Genomic DNA, 22,397 nt, shown 5'->3' with positions numbered 1-22,397 from the left:
TCCACAGTGATGTCACAGACCCAACTAATCCATTATGAAATTCGTTGTGGATTCTTTTAATTATCGATTATTATCGATTAGTTGTTGCAACCCTAATATTTTTGTCATTTAGTTATGCCAGTTGGAGCTGGCTGAATCTATAATTGGCTGAATGATTGTTCATACAGATAGAAAAAAAGTCCTACGTCACATCGTGGATTATTTTCCTATAAGGTAACAGCACGTCTCGTCATGTTTTAATCTGTACATATTCAACACAATCGAGATTTCACCCGGACCGCGGTTGAGCTAATAAACAGTAAAGATATCTTAGTGATTGACTATCATAGTGCGTGTTCTTCACTCTTTACCCTCATCAACTGAAATTACACCACAGATCCTTGAAGGTCCCTGACTCCACTCTGAAAAGCATGAGTCTAGGGCAGTGGTTCCCAAACTTTTCCAGGGCAAGGCCCCCCAAATGGCATTAACATTTGACCGAGGCCCCCCTTTTGCAAGATGTGTTTAAAACACATTAAAATACAGACTTCTGAATATATCCCCCTTTTTATTAATTAATAATTGCATCTTACATTTTTACATTACATTAGGAATTGATTGTGTGTGTGTGTGTGTGTGTGTGTGATTGAGAGTGAGAATTTATTTTCACACCAAATTCTTGAGGCCCCCCGGGCGCCCCCTGGCGGTCCCCAATTTGAAAACCACTGGCCTAATGTACTGATGGTCTGAGATACCGATAGAAAGATCACTACTGAGCATTTTACCAAGGAAAGTGTCTGATCTGTCAACTTTGAATGTTAATGGACGCATCTCCGACAATTGTTTCAACAGCAGTGTGTGTAAAGGCGTGAGGGACTGCGCTGTGCTGGAAGGCCTACTTGTTGCTGTAGGCGGGCTCTGGCTGTGCGCTGGTGTGTGTGTGTGGGTGGGTGGAGGAAAGCCAAGGGGAGTGTGGGAGTCCCCATGCACGCGCCACTTCAGGAGGGGAGGTCAGCAAGCGTTTCCCTTTGGCTGGCCCCCTGTTTTTTTTTTCCTCTTAAATACCAACATCGATTTTTCTTTTGCCTTGGGAGCAATAGAGGACTATCAGAGGCTTATCGCAAGGAATATTAAGCACCCGGGTGGATGCACACACTTTGGGCGTGTTGATCGAGCACGAAAGGACAGCTTGGTGAGAAAAAGAGAGAGAGAGAGAGGGGGAAAAAAAGCTCGGTGTAGAAAAAGAGGGATGGTGGACAATTCCAGTAGCAGCAAGGCGCAAACGGTGAGTCCAACTCCATGCAGCCTGATTAATAGCTACTGTAAAATTTCACATCCAACCCCTAAACCCCATGAACAGTTTCTAAATTGAGTTGACGCTTTTGTTTTTACGCACGAGAGCGCGCTTTTAATCCCCCTCCCCACAGTTTGTTGTAGTTTTAATGTCGGCGACATAAACAGTTTGTACACGTCATGACTGCACGAGTTTTGTGTATTCCCCACTCTCACTTCTACAGTGGTTACTAATAACAGTTTCGCTGTGAACTGACGCTTTTGAGGAAATTTTGAGGTTTTCTTGTCACACTGTTCTGTAGAACACACCGCTGTTTGTCCTCACTGCTCGGTGGATTGGATGGTTATGTTGGAAGTGCGCCATACTTTTAATCCACCTCCACCGTTTGGATAGTGGTCTGGTCGGGTCGTGTCTGTTTCACTCGCTCGTTTCTAATCTCGACACAACTCTCGACAGATACAATTACGAGCGCGTGAATACAGTTGATCTGAACGATATTAATTATTTAAATGTAGTATATAGGGTTACAGTGTTTGGCCGGAAATCCGGTCATCGGTGCCAAGTAACCACGGATCAGGGTCAAAGGACAAACCTGTGTTTTTGCTAGCAAAGGCCTGCATGCTGGTTTAAAGTTGTATTTTGATCATGTTGTAATTTTAACAAGCCAGATATGTTTTAGACTATTTTTGAGTCGCCAAATTATTATAAAGAGGAGGCTGAATCCATAATGGCTCCCATTCAGACATGAACGTATAGCCTAGTGGCCATTATTTCCTCAGCCGACATTGCGCTCTCATATTGGCGCACACATTTATAATCGGACTTGATGTGTAGAGAGTAAGCAGTTATTAGGGGATGCAGCCTTCATCCCGTAGGTAAATTACATAACTGGTGTGGTTAGGATCACTCCACGGAACTGAAGTTACTGCTTTCATTTGAAATATTCACACATGGATTAAGTTTATAAGGTACAATCTTAATCTGAGAAAAACAGCTCACCCTTTTTATGTAAAGACCTTGTTTAAGAAGTTTGAGTGTTGGTGTCCAGACAGAAATACGGGAAAATAGCTGAAATGCCAAACCTGCTACCCAAACTAATGATGTTTATGTTTTCAGCCCATTTTATCTCAGGACAGTGGTCTGGCAGGAGCTTTTTCTCAGACGGCACTCGGTGCTGTGGCCGGTGTTAAACTCGAGGCAGTTATGGAGCAGCTCCAGAGGCAGCAGCAAGCTAAACTGGACATGGAGAGAAAAGAGCGACACATTAGCGAAGCCCACATCCTGTATGCCCAGCAGCTTGCTGCTCAACACGCCATCATGGCTTCAGCCCGTGCCCAGGGAATACCAGTAAACCCAGAATACTTCAGCAACAGCTCCAGAGAACAAGTTCTGAAGAACAGCCAAGGGCCTCCAACCAGGGTTTCTACCCAAAGTAGTGTGGAATCAGCACAAGATGGGGAGGATGAGGACATGAGCAGAGGACCTGCTTCTGCTGGAGAAGAGGATGAAGATGAAGAGATGATGGATGGCGAGGACGGCAGTGAGGATGACGAAAGCCAAGGGTTGGAGTTTCTCAGAAAGCAGAGCCTGGCTCTTCAGCAGCAGGGGGTGGGAATCGCTCAGTACCCTTTCCCAGTCTATGCTGCCTCTCCGTCAGCTGCGAAAAAGCGAGCCCGCTCACCTCCACCAAAAGTGAAGGATGAACCAGAGGACAGCCCATCCCCTACTGAGCAGCATTCATTCAATACGCCAAATGGCCTTGCTGACTGGAGTTTTGATGACTCCATCAAACAGGTTTGTCTTTTGTTCACATCAGCCTTTTTTGTATTCATATTCTGAGGACTTTCTCAAAAAGGCACTTTGTCAAGCAAAGTCGGAAAGGCTGTTTTTTTGTGGGGGTTTTATTTTATTATTTGACTAGACTTTTCTCTCAATTCATAGAAGATTCAGTTAAATATGTTTTAGTGGTTTAGTAGTTTAACCCATTTTGTTTAAAATAGAATGGTCACACAGCATGCAGTATATATTCCTTAAAATCATTTTCATAAGCATGTGCGTCATACTTCAGTCTTGTGATGTTCAGGCAATCTGCCTAGCAGACCAGGCATTTCATTTGCGCTTTCATTGATTCTCTTTTTCTTCCTGTATTCTCACTTTCCTCTGTTCTTCCTGACCAGCAATGCTTTCTTAGAGCAGATACTTGGCAGCATATTGCTGTCTTGGCTTCTGTCCAGAGAGACACGCCGCCAGTGTTGTTAGACAGAAGGAGAAGTTGTTGGAGGCACGTGCCTCTGCTACAGGAGACCAGTCATAGAGATTACACACTGTGATGGCCTGAATACACAAATATAGCATAGATTGGATTTTATTATAAATGTAAAAGATTCATAAGGGCTGTATTTTTTACTCATAGCTGTTGCTGTCTGTATGATTTTAAATCGAAACAGATTGGAGAATTGTTGTAAAAGTGCCATTAACCTAGCATGGATATAAATAAAATGTAAATTAATTTTCTTATTCTTTTATATTGTCAGTTGTGGGTTCTGATGTTTTTAGTACAGATTTTTTATGTAGCAGAGTTGATCATTTTCACATTTGAACAAAACTGAGAAATTTTGCATTTGCTACTTTAGATTCATGGAAATGTTTTGAAACACTGGCTTCAGCATTCTTTTAATTTTACTGACCTTTTTTAAACTACTAATCTCCAGTATCTTGTTTTTTTTATACTGGACACACTATAAGCTGTGTTTTAGAGCAGCCATAGGGAGCACCCAGCAATAAAGCTATTATGGCAGGAAGTGAGTCTCCATATAGATGGGTAGCACTCTGATGTTTTGGTCACACCCATGTCGCTATGTATTTATAGGATAATAGTGGGTGTGGGCGATATCATTTCCTGTGCACCCCTTGCGTCTTGCCGGATGGAGTTTTGTTAACTATGTTTAAACAATCAGTATGTGTACACTGTAGGGCACATGCTTTTCTTAATAGTTAAGCACATTGTTCAAATATATTTTACTTCTCATCACTTTTCAATCTAAATACATTTTTGTTGATTTTTAGGGGTTGGTTATGGGGATTATGCGTGAACCCAGCAGCATTCTGTGGTCATATGTTATTAGAGAGAGAGAGACTATTCTATGTTAATGTATGCTTCATGGATATCTGGCCATGTGGTTTGGCTCTGCCACGGTGAGTGGAATTTATTGATGACTGAGAATTTGCTCGTCTCCCTTTATTGTCTCCATTTTGTTTTGCTTTCTTTTTATCCTGCCTTTTCATGTCTGTTCTTTAGTATTTAATGATGCTCTGCAGTGGTGACAGTATCAGATTGCAGTGTGTGTGTGTAGGGGGGCTGGTTTGATGGCACCGGCTACACAAAAGAGAACAGATGCCGCAAATGGCATTTTCAAATGAGGGTGGGGGGTTGAAGCTTTTCACACTTTAAAGGACAATTCAATCAGTAAACACCTACACAATGTCAGGAACTCTGGTAATGTTTGCTTATATCCTTAGGAAATCACCCAATTAATTGGCAGCATTTAGATTAAAAAAACATTCAGATGTGCTTTGTTTGTTGTCTCCATGGAGAATGATTTTCTAATTAAAGTCACATGCATATGGCTGGAGGAATACCCTGTTTGTAGTCATGAGATTAAGTAATGTATGAAAAGCTGCAGAATGGCACTTTTGTGGTGGAAAAATTTTGCGCAAGAGTGAAACCACAGTGTGTTTTGGACACACGTCTATGCTGGTTGTAGGCTCTTTTTCAATGACGCAACAGCCCATCTTCTGGACCCTAGCATGCTAATCTAGTATGATTAATGCTGGTTTAATCAGGCTCAGTGGGCACAGAGACACGTGTGCTGAATTCTAGCCAACTACACTTAGCAAGAAGCATGTTACTGTTATCCCTTGTTTCTGTGTTGAAGATTCCCAGGTTGATAAATGCACACTAGTCACCTGTTTTTTCACTCGGAATAGCAAGGACTTGCGTGTCAATTCATATGAACCTTTGACTGCTCTTTACTGCAAAAATGACATTGTATGGCTTGCTGAATATTATCTGTGCTTTTGCTGTGTTTTGTGGAAGTAGTTTTTGCAAGAATAAGGATTGTACTGAAGGACAAAGGGTTACTTTAATTCAAGGTATGGAAGAGATGTTGCTATGCTATGATATGGTATGTCAGTCTCACGGGAGGGTCACATGTAGAATCTTATTCTCCTGCTGTGAAAGACTGAGTGAATAAATGGCAGTCCTTTTATGGGTTGGAGAGCTTGTTGAACACTGTTGCATTATTTAATTGTCACTTTGGCAGCACATCAAGTGTGTGCTGGCAGAATGAGGCAGCTGCTAGCAATCAGCTCTTATTATATTGATGTTTATTGTTCCAGAGGTTAACATGAAAGTCTGGCAACTTGGAAGCATCTATAAATTAAGTTTGATTGCATTTGCATTTACTGAGATGTTTTTAAGAATATTTGCTTCATGTGTGTATTTTGCGTAGTGTAGATACAGTTTAGTGCAATGATGTGAAGCTACAGGTTTATATTAAACTTTATTATGAATAATGACATTTCTACCATGCATTTGTTTTCAGTTGTCATCATGCGCTTCACGTACTCAGTGGTTCAATATGCTTGAGAGGTATTATTGGGCATTAATGCTGAACAGCTCTCTTGGGTCCTGTGATTGCTGCTGTCAATGCAAAGTGCAGCCATCTGTGTGATAGATCTGGTCATTTTGTTTAGCAGCCGTCATTAAGATTTGCATTTTTTTTGCTACCTACATTGAGTCTGGCAGCATTTTTGTTTAAGCTTTTGTTTAAGGTTGCAATGGTTAGTCATTCCAAATGTCTCCACTGGAGACAATGCAAACTGTTGGCGTGTTTCAACTGCGCATGACTTTACAGTGGTGTACCATAAACTTTGTGGTTGAGAAGGAAAAAAAGCCAGAATCCCAAGTATTTTAGAATAAAAATATTTAAAAGCTTGGGATGAGTATTCGAGGTATGGAAGGGGTATGGTATTGGTGTATGGATTGTCCAGACCCGCCCAAAAGAAAAATTCTAAGTGGCGTTAGGAGTTTCTTCTCCTGAAACAGTGAGAATTCTCACCGGGGGTTTGTGCATGATCAAAGAATAGAGGGAGTGGCCATGTTGTACTGTGATTTGTGACCTTTTCTAGTCAAGTTCATTGGACGTAACTGAAGTAGTAATGGACGGGGGTGGTAATTGAGCAGAAAAGTAGAAGGTAGAAGTAAAGGGGGCTGCTTTTTATTTCCTTGTCCATTTCCTTTACCGCTCAGAATGTCTAGAATGTCTGTCGTCCACACAGCCCCACCCCCTACCACTGACGCTTGTCCTGACCTGACTGAGGTTGTTTTGATTGAGAATGGTTGAAGAGCCTTGTATTCAAACCAGTACACCATTATTTAAGCATTGTAAGTATGTTTAAAGTATGTGCTCTAAAGAGTTGCGTTACAGGCCATGAAACAATTGCAGCTTTAGTTCCATCAGTTCATTTTTAGCTGTTCACTAAAATCGCCCAAGAAAGATTTAGTCCCTTATCTGCTATATTACGTGTTGTTATAAAATCTCAAGCTTTAGTCATCTTAGTCATCATTAAAGAGAAGCAAAATCACTATGATTGTACTGGGCAGTGAGTTATTCACATCTGTATTCATTTCTTTAAAAGGCTATCTGTTCTTTGATGTAGCACCCAGTCTGTCCTCAAACAGCTGCTGACCTCCAGATTAGCAGGTTTAGGCTCTTCTTTGGCCCCTTGTCTGCTCTGGCTTTCTTCTGTGTGTAGACTGAGTAATACTGGTCTAAGGTGAATTTCAACACTGTTATTCCACTTCTACTGTGTAATTTACAGTTAGGTCTTGTTTTTATTTTGCTGCCCATGCTGATCTCTATATGATGCACTCAACATTTTAGCGCACTTTTTCTATCTTTTATTGAATGCTCTATATGCAGTATGTTGCATTAAGGTTTATACTTATCAGCATTTGCCTTGTCATGCAGTACCGCTGTAAGTGGCTCTGGTAGAGAATCTGTGGGATCAAAGTGTCCTCTCCGCAACCAAGTACAGCCAAGAGTTAAAAATAAAAAAAAGTTTAACATTTATCAGTGGAACACAGGACTGATTATTCAGTTTAATTTGAAGATTATATGTTGGTTTTGGTGGAATGAATGGTGCAACTGTGACTCACTGTCTGGATCTAGAAATTGCAATCAGAGAAAGTGGAATATTCCTGTAGTGAAGGAAGACAGAACTGCTATACTGACTGAACATTTCAAAAATATTTTAAGTAATTTATGAATCCGTGTAGGTGTTTGATTTTTGGAAATGTTGTAAATTCAAATGCAATTCTAAAATGACTAGATCCTCCTGTGAATGTTTGTGACACTGATCAGAGTTGTCTTTAAAACATGCTTTGTTAATGTTTCAAGCGCTAGCAATATGTGCTCTTCATTTTCTTCTAAATGCAAACATTGCTGAGAGTTTCAGCCCACTGTTACATTTGCAGTTTGTATGATTGTTGAGTTCACACTTTCTCATTTGCTGCTGGCGAATTTCAAGAAGGTGTTTATTACTTTAGGAATCAGCCAACCCATTTGAAGTATTTGTTCTTTTTGAGGTGGTGTCTTTCTCTCCATATGCACAATAACTATTTTACCGCATTATAATACATAAAGTAAACTAGAGCAACATCCTATTCACATTTCAGGTTGTTACACTGTATGTACTCAACCACTCACTACATTCACACTTGGTAACATAAGGTGTTTGTCCCATCTCCCAGAGTAATTATTTGACATGGTCACATGTAGTTTCTATTGAATTGATGTGGGGGATGGGGATTTCATTTCCTCTTTCTGACCCAGATGGTCATCTGGTTCCTCCTCTTGTCTAATTTGCCCTCTCACTATCAGTCTTCTCTAATATAATTAGTGAGGCCAAAGCCTGATAACAGCTTGCACCGTTTATAAATGTCTTGACTGTGAGATAATGTTATATAGTGCCTGTGTGAAACTAATTGGCATGTTGCCTCCATGAAGAATGGCAGTTGAACATGTTTTACTAGGACAGAATGTTGACTTGAGTTTTTATGTACAGGTAAAGGTTCCTGTTTGGTCACATTGGGTGCGTCAGTACTGCTTATCAGTATTTTATAATCAGTGTTTAATGTCTTTGCGTAAATGTATACTATATAAGTCTCAATGTTCTCACACACACAATAGCACACAGTGTGTCTGCCCTCCACGGTTCCCCTGCCGAGCGTCTCCTCTGGTGTGGGCCCAGCTGGTGTGTATTTGCTATAAACTCTGAAGATCCCATTCTCTACCCAGCTGTGATTCACTTAGCATATTAAAGAGGGGGATGGAGAGAAGCTCCTGTAAAACTGCTTTATTACCTCTCTGCCTTGTCCTTTCTAAAGCTGCTCAGGGGGACAAACTGGATAGCCTTTAATCAAGCAAATAGTATATGTGCTAAGGAACACTAAGAGCTTATAAGTGCTTTACAAGGTTTGCCATGAGCACCGTGGACTCCAAGACATCGACAAGTATACTTATAATCTAAGTGCCTGAAAACCTCTAGTAAAATATCTATATTAGCTTAAGTGTTTTTCTGTTTCATAGATTATTTCATGCCTCTCTTCCCTGTAAGATAAAAGTTAATATTGAAAAACAAATTACCATAAAGAATCAGGAAACTCCTTCTCAAGTGTTCATTATGCAGCTGGAAGCAGTGGGCTCTATAGGGTTCAGAGGTCAGCACTTATTTTGTTTTGAACCTTTTCTTTGTCCTCAGTGTGTTCTTCTTAGTTTTGACTCCGTGGCCTTCCTTTCTATTGGGTCTTTAGCTTATTGATGTTTTCTGGGGGCTTGTTTTCTGCATGTGTCTTCCACGGTTTTTCGAGTTAAGTGTCTGTCTCATCCTACAGAATGGTAATGCAAGTTGGAATGACGAAAGCGATGGAGGGAGAGGAAGAGGGGAGGCCTCCAGAGACTTTGCCAAGGTAAACTTAAGAGCCGAAAGTCATGGCTGTTATGTTCTTATCAGTGGTATATTGACCCAGTTTCACAATGTTATCTGAAGGGCCTATGTGCCCAGACAGTAACATGTTGTAATGGGGCGAATGCAAAAGGATCCCTTATACTTTAAAAAGGGACAAACTGTCAATTTATGTATTTTATTTAACAAATGATCAATTAATTGTAATTGAAGAAAAATAAACAAGGATACAAAGAGCTTTACAGTATACATATCAAAGATGCTGCTATAAAGAATGTCATGTGAGAAAGTTATACTGTGTATATAATGCTGGTTTGTTTTGGGGGTTTTGTTGTTGTTTTTTTTTAATGCAGCTTTATGAACTGGACAGTGACCCTAACCGGAAGGAGTTTCTTGATGACCTGTTCACCTTCATGCAGAAAAGAGGTGAGGCAACACATTTCTTTACTCTTTGATTCCTTGACCATTTTGTTCTGTCCCTGGAGGAGTATTATATCCAGAAGCTTTGAATATTGCACACTGCACAATTCAGTTCATACTCTGAAAAAGTCACTGATACCTTAACAAGTGACATTTTGTGTATGGTGCAACACTCCTCCCTGTATATTAAGGATGGACACTTAAGGCCCTTTCACACTGAGTGCGACGCGATAAAGCGAAGCGAATCACAGACGAACTGTGCTTTCAAACTGAACGCGAAAGGATTGCCTTAAATTCAACGCCTTAATTCACACCTGCACGTTAGGTGGCGCTGACCGAGAATGCATTTTATGCCTATACACTAGGTGGCGCAACTCAATATTCAGCTGATCAGCCTATCGTCATTGACCGCTGAGAAGAAGAATCACTTAAATGTTGGCCACAATACAAACTGTTAAGAAGCACAGAGACTTACTTTTCTTATTTTATGTGTATTCTACCCAGAAAGGGAGGAAGAAAATTTGTGTGTGTTTTGAACAGCACCATCAAGCTGTTTTAGTATGAATGAAATAATGTGAAATCTAATGCAATAACACAGTAGTGGGACAAAAACCGTTTATTTGTGCAAGTTTTTTTGTTTTTAAATCTCTCTTTGTCGTGCCGCGACTGATTGCGCTCAGGTTGAATCGCTCCATAGGGATCTATTGTTTCGATTCAAGAGCGTCATACATTGGCGTGTCATACATTGGCGTCGCTTAATCACACTCTGTGTGAAAGGCCCTTTATATTGTCCTTCTTCAAAAACATCCCTGGTAGTTTCAGGACACACTAATTATCCTCCTGTTCACTTGTTCATATTTATAGATCCCCTCAGTATCTAAATGTCCACCATTCCACACACTTACAGTATAGTGGTCACTATACTCACACTCCACATGACCCAAGCAGACATTCTTTTTTCTTTTTTTTAGAGTTCCACTCTAGTGTCCCTTGACAATGTTCAGAGACTGAACATGGCACACAACTAACTCGAGGGCCAGTCTCAGGAGTTAACTAAGTGGATTCACATGTACTCGTGATTGTCATATTGTGACAATGAGATGAGCCTGGCAGCATCATCAGACAGGCTAAGCTCTCAGGGACACAGCTTGACAAGGTTGTTAACCTCTACCTTAGGATTTAAACTCAACCAGATGGGGAGCTGTTTGTGCCTGTGTCCAACCCCCCCCCCAGCCCTCTGTGTGTTTGTGTGTAACTGGAGGCGTCAAGAAGCTGGACGTAATAATGGAGGGTGAATGGCAAATGTGTGATCATGCCCAAATGTCTGTCGGTGGGGTCTGCTCCTCATGATTAATGATGTTTGCTTGACTGCTTTAGTGTGAAAGACATGCTAGTTGAGCCAGACAGTGAAAAATGGGGTTCTAACAATCCTCAAGTTGTTCCTGTCAGGCAGTTTAGTGTGGCCCACTTGAGAGAGGAAGCTGAGGGATGTTGTTTTATTGGTTCCTTTTCCTACACACAAAGTGGGGCAGAATGAGGGCCGTGTTGGGATTTGAAGTTTACGTAATGTCGCCTGCATTGTCTGCTGCTGAATCCAGATTTTGCATATTACACCGATGAACAAACTATTTTATTTCTGATTATATGTCCTCTCACTGCAGCCTCAATTTGCATGGTTGGTTCATTGCAGAAATACAGCTTGCAGTTTTTGTCAAAAATTGATCATTTCAGGAATTTGAGTCAAACATTTCAGTCAAACATTTCCTCTTAATGAAGCAACAATACGTACACACACATACACACACACACTTTGATACTCATGGGCCTCTATGCATTGTCCTAGTTGTCAAAGTGACTGAAACCTGATAAGAGTGGAGGAGGAGAGCAGCAGGAGCTGCAGGCAAGATGGGTGAGGTTCTGTGTGTGTGTGTGTGTAAGTGTGCGTGCATGCTCACGCAGTGGGGGGCAGGTGGGGTGTCCACTTGCTTGGGGCCTTACAGAGGTGGGGGGGATCAGATAGAAGGGGGTGAGGTGGATTAAGGGGCCTCCTGTCCTCCTGAAGAAGATTAATGAGTCCCTAAAATGTAAGGCCTCACCTTTGATATAAAGGGAATGACACACACAGGAAGAAATGAGTCAACAGAGCAGTTCAAGAACATCAGGAGACCATAAACAGAGAAAGAAGTATTTTTGTTAGATTTAACGATGACTAAATGGAGGAACAGCAAGTAATGTATAAAATGCAGGAGCAGGTAATGTATGTGAAGTTCCTGAGAATGGTTGATTTAAAGGAGATCATCTAAGCATTGGACAGAAAGATTTATGAACTAAATGATAATTTGCTTAACCAAAAGGCCACCCAAACAGGCACACATGCACAAACACATTAACTGTTTAATGTATTAATAAATTATGCAGCTCATCTTTTGTGGAGAATTCAGCACATGCCTTTTCTTGTTACTCGGTGGAAACTGGATTTCTTTGTCGTATACACTACCTGTCAAAAGTTTAGAGACACTTGACTGAAATGTTTCTCATGATCTTAAAAACCTTTTGATCTGAAGGTGTATGTTTAAATGCTTGAAATTGTGTTGGTGTTGTAGACAAAAATATAATTGTGCTGACATTCATTTCTTTCATTAGAAAATTAACATTTTATTAACAAAAATATTTTTTTAAATGGATGACTCTGAGCGAAATATTCTGAAAAGCAGCCGATAAGTGTCCAGCGTAGGTGTGAACTCCTTTAATGCAGTTTAAAAAGCATCTCAGGGGGATTACTCAAGAAATCGGTTGAGAAAATGCCAAGAATATACTTCTGGAAATTCTAGGCAAAAAGGGTGTCTACTTTGAAGATGTTAAAATATTAAATTATTTTGGATTTATTTTGAATTTTTTATCACAACATAATTCCCATAGTTCCATCTGTGTTATTCCAGAGTTTTGATGACTTTATTATTAATATTATTATAAAATGTGGAAAAATAAAGAATGACTGTGTCTAAACTTTTGACGGGTAATGTATATTGTGCTAATATTAAGTATGGCATGTCCTGTTTTGTGGAAGTTTTGTCTTCAGCTCTCGTGAGGCTTGTTATTCTCTTCTGGTGCGTTTTTGACATCCTGCTGAATGGATTTCCTCTGTGTTTTTATGTGTTTTGCTGCTCCCCTGCCCAAACTCCTAAACTTTTATGGAAAGGCAAGAATTCCCCCCTCCACCCCTTCCTAGTTCTCTGCCGTGCACTCGTTCTTTATCTTCAACTCATTTAATTTCCACAGATAGAGTTGGACTGTGCAGCCCTGCCCTTTGTGCTCACTGTCTGTTGATATTTCTATTGCTCATGAGGTTGGGCTTTTCAAGCCACTGAAATGGTTAGACCATTTTATTTATTAATTTAAATTTTATTAATTTTTATTTATTATTTAAAAGCAAATACAAATCATGATTTACATTTTAATGCATTTTTTATGCTTGTCCATTTTGGAATCCTACCCATCTCTGTATTATTATAATGTATTATAAAATCTAATTTTAATCTTGTTTTATGTAACACTTGCTTATCTATCAGAAAAGTAGCTTGCTTTGGTTCCCAGCATTAAACTGCATAGCAACCATTACTATGTAGACTGATGGCTGTCTACAATTAGCTGTCGCCAATTAAATGTCAGTTTCGTGTATTCGCTTTTGTGTTGACTGACCAAGCTCTTTTAGTGGTAGTGCAGTCTCTTCAAATGGCCTGGATTATAATTTAAATGGAGATTATTGCAAAACATGACTTTCAGGTTCAAGTGAACATGGATGCATATGTGAATTTACTTGGACCTGCCAAACACCCCCTCCCCCTTTTGCTTGTTTCAAATATTCTGCAAGTAAAGTTGCATGTTTAGCCTGTCCCACTTGTTGCAAGAGTCTTGTTGCAAAGCACAAATAATATTAGCAAAAAAAAAAACCTTTAGAAATGTACACTAATATAGCCATTAGTCTTCAACATACTCAGTGTCTAGGCTTTTCTTAAAACTCAACGTTGATTTCCTTATTTATATACAACCTTTCCCCCCATCCATCTTCCAGTTGTTAATACTTGCCAATTACCACTCAAACTATAAATAAACTGAACTAATCAAATAAACAAATAACCCAGGTTGAATTGATCCATGTTTTGTCTAAAACATGATATCCCTCTACCATGTGCCAATATCTAGCAGTGAGCAGTTTTGTAAATCCACGGTGCTGAAGATATTTCAAATGATCATTTCGATGGCACAAATGGATCAGCTATCCCGTTTCTAATCCTCAAAGATCAGTGCAGATCCTCTTGTCCTAACTTGTCCCTTAGCTTTTTGTCCTTTGTACAATTTCAACCACCATATCATCCAGGATGTCTGACCTGGTGTTAAACCGTGCATTTCCTGTGCCCCTTACCACTGACTCTACAGTAAGAAAGACAAGCATTGTTTAAGTCTGAGCGTGGTATTTCCTTCAGCCGACTGCCATCACTGTGCCTGCTATTGCTTCATTAAATAGTGAAGGCTTCTTAATGTGGGCAGCCGTTTCCTCACTATATAGGCCAAAGGTCATATTTACTTGATTCTTTCTAATTGCTTAGCAGGGGATAATAAAGAAGAGAAGAGGGTGTCAATAAAATATTTCTGGTTTTGCTCAAGTACACATGAAATGTACTAGTTGATTGAATTTTAAGAGTACCCTTGGAGATGTTTTTCATTTTGTATGCCCCCCACCCCCCCACCCCCCCCGTTCCCTAATGGACACAAACCTTTTCTTCTTATTCACTCTTTGTCTCAGGCTTGTTAGTTGCGACCTCAGCAAGGTCAGGTCCTGACTGCATTAATGCGGCCTGTCTTCAGACTCTAATCACAGTACTAAAGCCACCGCTCATTCTTTTATGTCATTAACCTTTCCTGATTTATCTTAATGTCCTTTTGCTTATTTGGCTGATTATAGGGAACGTGACCAGTTGAAAAGTTGCAAGCCATAGAAAGGTTACTATAAAAGCTTTCTTGATGATGGTGAAAGCTCTAAATGCCTTTTCTACTGCATTTGAGCTCAGTCAGTTTTACAGTTATGGTACATGCCCTCACTTTTGACCTGTTCTCAATCCCTAGCATTGTGACCTGGGGTTAACCCTGAGCTTGAGCCTGTTTACTGATGGCTTGATGAACGGGTAATGTCATCCCCAACGTTAAATAACTCTTTTTCAAAGCTTGCCCTTGCCATCCCGAGGGAGTGCTGGACCGTGTCATGCAAGCCTGCCGTTTTAAATCATGGCATGCTCTCTGGGTAAATGATCACATCATGAATATCAGCATGTTCCTGAGCAGGACTTCAGAGGCAGAGTAAAGCTTGTGGTGCCATTCAAACCTTACAGAAACAGAGCTTAGATTCATCTCTTGGATGAAGGTATGGAGATAAATATATATAGTTGTATCTTAGATCTTTTTTGCTGTCTGAATGAGATTTATTTTAAAGGTAACTGTAGGCCACATTTTATTCTTCTTTCCCATAAGCAAGAAAGCACATTTGTTAAAGCAGTTGTGCTGATTGAGAAAAAGCACAGCTGTTGTAGCGTTTCCATCCGCTGAAATATTTATTGACCACCACCAGTTGAGATTCATTACAGTCTTTCCGCTGGCTCAGGAAACATCAGTCTATACTATGACTGCTCTTATGGGTCAGAATTAATGAAGATGTGCACCTACATTACATGCACACATTGTGCAGATATGCTTTTCTTACTTTGTGTACAATGCACAGAATGTTGCCCTAGATCACTCCGATGTTTTTGATGGATTTGTTATTCATTACAGGTTTATTTGTCTACCTGTAAATTAATTTAAGGCCTGTAATCCTAATCTTTTTTTTTTTTTTTCCTAACACGCATTAACTTTTATTCTTGAATCGGAATGCTCGTGCTTTGTCGTTACTTTTTCCCCTACTGTCTTTCTTTTTATCCATTTATCTACTACACTTCTCATTGTTTCCCCACATTCAAAACTACCGGTATGTGCAGGAAGGTTTGTTTGTGTGGATTTAATTGACTCAATCCTTCAAATGAGCTTTGTTTTGTGGTCCTATGTACCAACCATGCTGCTAGCACCCACAGCCAGACATGTTTTGTTCATGAATGTTTTAAAGTGTTACTAAGAAGAAAGAAGTCACTATTGCACTGAGTCATTCTTTTCTTTCAGTTGTTACTGATGGACTTTTCAGTACATATCCACAACTGACATCACGATTCATTATTATCATCATTATTATTATTATTATTTTACACAGGTTTACATTTACATATGTAAACTGTCTGTAAGTTGTATTTGCAACTATGTATGTGTCGTACCTGATCCCCGACTCTTGCGCCAGGACCATGATTTGTGTTTCTCATTCAGGGAATCAGTTGAGTTAGTGAGTTTAGCGAGAACCGTTCAGGCTCATTAGAATTGGACTGTTGTCTGCCTTAGATGATGGCATGATCTATCTACGCATTTGGGCAAAGCATGCAACTGAATGGATTCAAATGACTTGAGCCAGTGAAAAGACACACACAAAATTGATCTCTATTGACATCCTGAAAATCTGCATTTGCCTAATTTTGTGTACTTTTTTTTGTTTATTAATAAAACACACAAACCATTGTTTGTGATGGATTGCTAACTATAGTGATAATGCTTATCCGTGACAGGACGTTTGTTGGTGGAGGATAGACATGCATAGAGTTCAAATATTTATCTTAAAACATCTGTGCAGCCATGACAAATGAAGCTTGACAGGGAACAGTATGGGAGATGATAAGGAAATGAACACACATGACTTCTTGTTAATAGATAACATAAATAATGTAGTACCTGTTAAAATAGTTTTGGAGCAAAGTGATGTATAAAGACATGCATATACAAACATATAGCTCATGAAGGACATGAATAAACACAACTGTAGTATGAACAAGACAATATGGCAGGTTATCTAACACTTTCTAATATCACAATTTAAATAAACACTGACATGAAAGGAATAGTAACGCACTTGGTTTTCAGCAAAGCATGCAAACAATTGCTTGGTGTAGGGACTTGCATCTAACACACCAGTGGAACTTATAGTCTGGAAAATACAGTGATTAATCTCTAGTCTGGGCTTTTATTGCTTTTATGGTTTTAGCATAGAGTGCTGTCTATAATTCCTGCATGACTCACCCTACATAGATCTACATACAGTCCTGTTAAAGCTAACAGACTGCACTTTAACTTTTTTTTCTTCTTTTTTTCTTCTTTTTATTCACGTCAAGTGCACTAGAGTACAGAGCAGAAACAGCAACTTTCATTCTTTTTAGATTTTCAGATAAATGCTTTATAATATTGTTTGAAAAAAATCCCAATTTATTGTCACCTATTTTTGTTCCCAGGCACCCCCGTGAACCGTATCCCCATCATGGCCAAGCAGGTGCTAGACCTCTATAAGCTCTATAAACTTGTGACGGAGAAGGGAGGTCTGGTGGAGGTGATCAATAAGAAAATCTGGAGAGAGATCACCAAAGGTCTAAACCTGCCCACCTCCATCACTAGTGCTGCCTTCACCCTCCGCACACAGTAAGAACATATACTTGTGTAAAAGTGTGTCCCTGTAACATGCAGTTAGTCATCTTTGTAAGTCTTGTGTTTAAAATGTTGCAACATGGGTTGCACTGTATGCTTATTATTACTTATGTATACACTTTGTAGGTATATGAAGTACCTATACCCATATGAATGTGAGAAGAAAGGACTCAGTTCTCCTGGAGAGCTGCAGGCTGCCATTGACAGCAACCGCAGAGAAGGACGTCGGCCTGGGTACAGTAACAGCCTGTACCGCTTCTCTCCTTCCCCCAGTGGTGGTGCCCCTCACCTCCTCTCTCCTCCCAAAATGCACCTGCCCAACTCTGGACATAATGGATTGCAGAGCACACCAAGTCCAGCCCTTAAGAATGGGACAGGTAATCACAGCTGGATTCACTTGCCTACATTAAGCTGTAGCTAGATATTTAAAGCTTTAATCAAAGAATAGTGTAGCTGATGGGTGACGTTTACAGTGCATGTGCTTTTTTTGTTTTTTATTTTTAATAAATTTGCAAAGATTTCAAACAAACTTCTTTCACGTTGTCATTATGGGGTATTGTTTGTAGAATTTTGAGGAAAATAATGAATTTAATCCATTTTGGAATAAGGCTGTAACATAACAAAATGTGGAAAAAGTGAAGCGCTGTGAATACTTTCCGGATGCACTGTAGGTACCAATCACAATATTTCACCCACTAAAACATTTAACAGGTTTAGAGTATGTTAGTCCTACCTTGGTACAGAATAGTCCACGGCCAGTTTGGTGTGTGAAAGTCTCTTATACAGAATCTTATACATGTAAAGCGTGATCAGGATAATAAGTGTAATTTGCGATAACCAGATATTATGGTGGAATACAAAAGGATTGGATATGAACAACAGCAAACACCCGTTGTATACACCTGAAACAGCAATGTGTATAAAGGTTAGTCAGATGTGTGTTTCATGAGTTTAAGCTCCCCCTTGTGTCTAGGTACCAATGTTCTATAATACAATATTCAGGATAAATATATTCTCTCATATTCCTAAAATGTACAAAAAAAAAAAAGAAATTTTATGTGATGTTTATTAAATTGCGAATTTGTCATTTTAAAATGGTCTAGATCTGAGGGATGGCTGGTGTGTAGGAAGGTCTTCGGCAGGATAGTTTCTGCACTCAGTTCAGTCTGTGCACTCAAATGATCTCCCCAAAAGAATATAATCATAAGTATGCTTTCTAACATTTAGGATTACTTTATGTGACTCATCTAGTAAATTATCACTGAATGGTAAGGTATAATTAAACAATTAGATATAGCAGATATTTTTGTTTAGTGATTCTGATTACGTTCTCATCATATCACATTCGTTCATATCCGTTGTCTTTTGATATCAGAAAGGTTCGGTCTGTATGAATAATGCTTTTGTAGTAATCACTCGTTCTTCAATTTCAATGTTTAGTTCCAGACGATGGTCCAGCCTCCATGTTGCCTGGTAGATTACCCCTGGCTCTGGCACTAGGCCACCAACAACAGCTGGCACGGGCTGCCACCTTGGAACAGCTGCGCGAGAGGCTGGAGACCGGCATGGGTGCTCCGGCTCTGGCTACTGGCACCTCTGCCTTAGAGGGGGCTGAGAGAAAGATGGCCCGTCTGGCTGAGGAGCAGCAGAGGCTGCTGCAGCAAGCCTTCCAGCAGAACCTTCTTGCAATGGCATCACAAGTGAACCCTGCTAATCTGCGCCTCAACACTCCCAATACCCCCCGTGGTGAGTCCTCAGGCTTCATCTCATCTGTTTTGGGTTTGATGGGAGATCTGAATGCTATAAAGACATTAAGTGTTTTTCATTCAATGTGTTTTCTTTCTTATCTAGAGGAAAAGCAGGATCTGTCTCTCAGTATATCCTCAAATGGATCAGCCAGTATCACAGTGTCAGTAGAGGTTAATGGGATCATTTACTCAGGTGTGTGACAGAATATATCTGCAAAACTTTTATGAAAGTTTAGCATTTCATTTGTTTTTTGCGTACGATTTGCTAATTGGTGACATTTTTGTACAGGATCCCTGTATGCCCAGAAGCCCTCTGGAACCCCAGCTACACCCATAGGCCAGAGCTCCACTACCAATCCCAGCATCCCCTCTTCCTCTAAAGGTTCTGGCTCTACAGAGCCTGCTGCTAGTGGCTCTTCTTAGCTCCCAGCAGCCACATGGTATCTCTGTCTCTTACCGTACAGAGAGTCCAGTGGTCTACAAAGCCAAGTCTACCTCCTTTTTTGAGACATCGGGTTCAGTCTGCTGAGAGTGATATACACTTACAAAGATTAGTTGTAATCATTCCACCCTCTTGCAGATGACCTCTACCCTTTACCACTCGTCTGCTACAGACTCTCTCAGGACTTGAACAATCATGAGAATGATCTGATCACAACAGATACCTCAAATGTTTTAATGATAATGTCCTGAGCATATTTCTGCGCTCTAGACATTTGATAGCAATGCAATATATGCCTTTCTCTATGCATTTACACCCAGAGAGTCATCCACCTGCAAACAATCATGGCACAAAATATTCTGCCAAAATCATACAGTGGGTGTTTCATTGTTGGACATTTTGCCATCAGTACTATTCTTTTGAAAAGTTTACCATACTTGTGCACATCAGTAGTGGTTTCCCAAGCATCCAGATTGGGTCAACTGTTTTACTGTTTGTTTTGTGGATAGAGGAGTTTCCTGGTTTTGTGCATTTTACTTTATTTAAAATGGATCATAATTCCATCAAATGTTCAGTTGTTTTGCTTAGAAGTGGGGTCAAACTTTTTCTTCCTTTCTCATTTTTTACTTTGTATTTACTTGATTGGATTGTGGATTTGTTTTCCTTTTTTTTTTTTTTTAGTTTCTAGATATCCAGAAGTATTGCATTTCTTTTAAAAAGAGTTTTGAGTATTGAAACTGATATTTACAAAGCCAAAACCAAACTTTTTATTTTCACGTAGTAATTGCAGGTTGGGTCAAAGAAAAAGGAATCAAGAACATAATGGGGACAGATGGGTGCTCCACATGTCAATCATTTAGATGGTGGCGTTAGACGATCAATTAGGCTCACAAATCTGGGCCCTTTTTCCTTTACTCAGAAATACGTATGAATCAAACCAGATATCATCATGCTGAAAAGAAGGACCAGGGTATTTGTTCATAAATAATCAGTGTTTTCTCTGTAGTGACCTTGTGCTTAAACATAACAGTAACAACCCCCAATTTTTTTTTCCTCTTCATTTTCACTTTTTCTTTTCCAATGCCTCAAATGTCTTTCCATATTGGAAAGCAAGTTTCTCAGGAATTTCATATTGATCTCAGCGTTTTTTGGGTTGTGTTTTTTTTTTTTTTTTTATCTTGGCACCAAGGTGCCTCATGTATCAAGGCTAGATATACCTCAGTGGAAGAAAGTGAATATAGCTACCTCAAAGTTACCTTTATATACTATGAGTTAAGATTTACCTCAGAATCAGCTCCTGGTAAATCAAGGCAAATAAAGATATTATAAGCTTTATAAATGACCTCTTATTGAATTCTGAAGTATTCTCAGGTTTCAGGTACAAAAATACCTCACATAGATAATGACATAGTAGGAACATCTTTCTTTCTTTCTTTTTACTATGTGAGATTAATTGATGAACGGATGCTTTATCGTCATTTGCTTATCTGATGACTACACAGCTGAAAACCAAAGATCATCACACTGTATTTCTACTGTGGTCTTTCTGGTGTTCTAACTTTATTTACACATGGAGCTTGACAAAGTGGAATAAAAGTCTGAGTTAATGCAGCAGGTCATGCACAGCCTGTCTTGTGGTTTTTCATCAGTGTTTGCAGTCTTACACTGGTTGAATATATGTGGAATTTGAAGTAAATTCTGGTGTGCTTTGTTTATAGTCATAAAACAGGCTGTACTCTCGTAAAGGAAAAAGGAATTAAACAGAACATGGCAAATGGAACCAGAAAAGAATGCAGTTCATCTGGTTAAAGACTAAGAGACAGTATTATGATGTTTGGGTTCATGATGAAAATGCCAGAGGTTTGATCTGTGCATAAATTTAAATGTCTCATTAAAATACTTGAAGCAAATGGGATAAAAATAATTCATTTAAAATGTATTAGAAACACATTGACGTTTATTCAGTTAAATTGTTTCAATGTCATACAACAGGGGTTCTCAAAGTGGAGACCAGGGGTCTGAGAAGCATAGCCGGGGGTCCATCATATGTATTATTTTGTGGTGGAAATCACAACCCACCATTATCATAGTTATTATATCTATAATTGACTTCTTGCTTGAACAAATGGGCAAACTGAATTAAGCTTGCTATTTTATATATATATATATAAGTAATATATATAAGTATAAAACATAGTGCTGCTGGTCTGTTGCAAAGGATGCTTGTGTGATGACCGGGATTATGATGATAAAGAATTGATTCAGATGAGAAGGGCCTAGTACAGACCACTCATTCTGTGATTGATATAACATTCTATCTTTGATACTAATTTTGAATTAAAATGGTCAATGGACTTTATATTTATATCTGGTTCATTTCTTCATACTCTAATCCAGAAGTAATTTCTGTGGAGATATTGACTCATTTCACATACAGAGAACTGACAAATGGTGTGAAATCTCTGGATCACATCAAATGTCACAGGTATATCATCAACAACAAGGTTTAGTGATTGAGATACTGGAACATGTTATGCCAGTTTTATTAAATAATAATTACAAACTATTAGCAATTCACATCAGCATAAGCACAACGATACGCTAGGCCATTGCTTTGTAGCTAAACCAGTAAAGTTGACAGATAATTTCAGGCCTTTTTTTTATTATTGTTTGGTGCAAGAAGAATTTTGAAGGCAAGCATCTGACCTCAGTGCTGAGACAGTTCGCAAGCTTGATGATAGAAATGTTTTTCTAATTTGTTTTCTATTTTTTTTTAATAATCTACTCTGGAAGTATCACAAACTTTTGCACATTAACTTCTGCAAAATTTCAAAGGTGCTTTGTTTAGCAACACATGCCTCTAAGTTGATATAGCTTATTG

The 22,397-nt window shown here is 39.3% G+C and overlaps 1 protein-coding gene across 1 annotated transcript; it reads left to right on the top strand.

Annotated features, from left to right (window-relative positions):
* Positions 1-902: 902 nt before the first annotated feature.
* Positions 903-21,869, top strand: arid3b (AT rich interactive domain 3B (BRIGHT-like)). The gene is made up of 9 exons (XM_053640895.1): positions 903-1,264; positions 2,390-3,067; positions 9,231-9,305; positions 9,655-9,727; positions 17,137-17,320; positions 17,453-17,703; positions 18,767-19,072; positions 19,178-19,267; positions 19,364-21,869. The coding sequence occupies exons 1-9, from the start codon at positions 1,229-1,231 to the stop codon at positions 19,495-19,497; spliced, it is 1,827 nt and encodes a 608-aa protein (XP_053496870.1). The 5' UTR covers positions 903-1,228; the 3' UTR covers positions 19,498-21,869.
* The last annotated feature ends 528 nt before the right edge of the window (positions 21,870-22,397 follow it).

Source organism: Ictalurus furcatus, chromosome 14, assembly GCF_023375685.1.
Source record: "Ictalurus furcatus strain D&B chromosome 14, Billie_1.0, whole genome shotgun sequence".
In the NCBI taxonomy this organism is placed as follows: domain Eukaryota; kingdom Metazoa; phylum Chordata; class Actinopteri; order Siluriformes; family Ictaluridae; genus Ictalurus; species Ictalurus furcatus.
This window is presented reverse-complemented; position numbering and strand designations above follow the sequence as displayed.

Bases quoted from the DNA above. Each gene is read 5' to 3' on its own strand.
- arid3b (XM_053640895.1), top strand. From the start codon at position 1,229: ATGGTGGACAATTCCAGTAGCAGCAAGGCGCAAACG. The intron at 1,265-2,389 runs GTGAGTCCAACT...TTATGTTTTCAG, and splicing joins GTAGCAGCAAGGCGCAAACG to CCCATTTTATCTCAGGACAG. The intron at 17,321-17,452 runs GTAAGAACATAT...TACACTTTGTAG, and splicing joins GCCTTCACCCTCCGCACACA to GTATATGAAGTACCTATACC.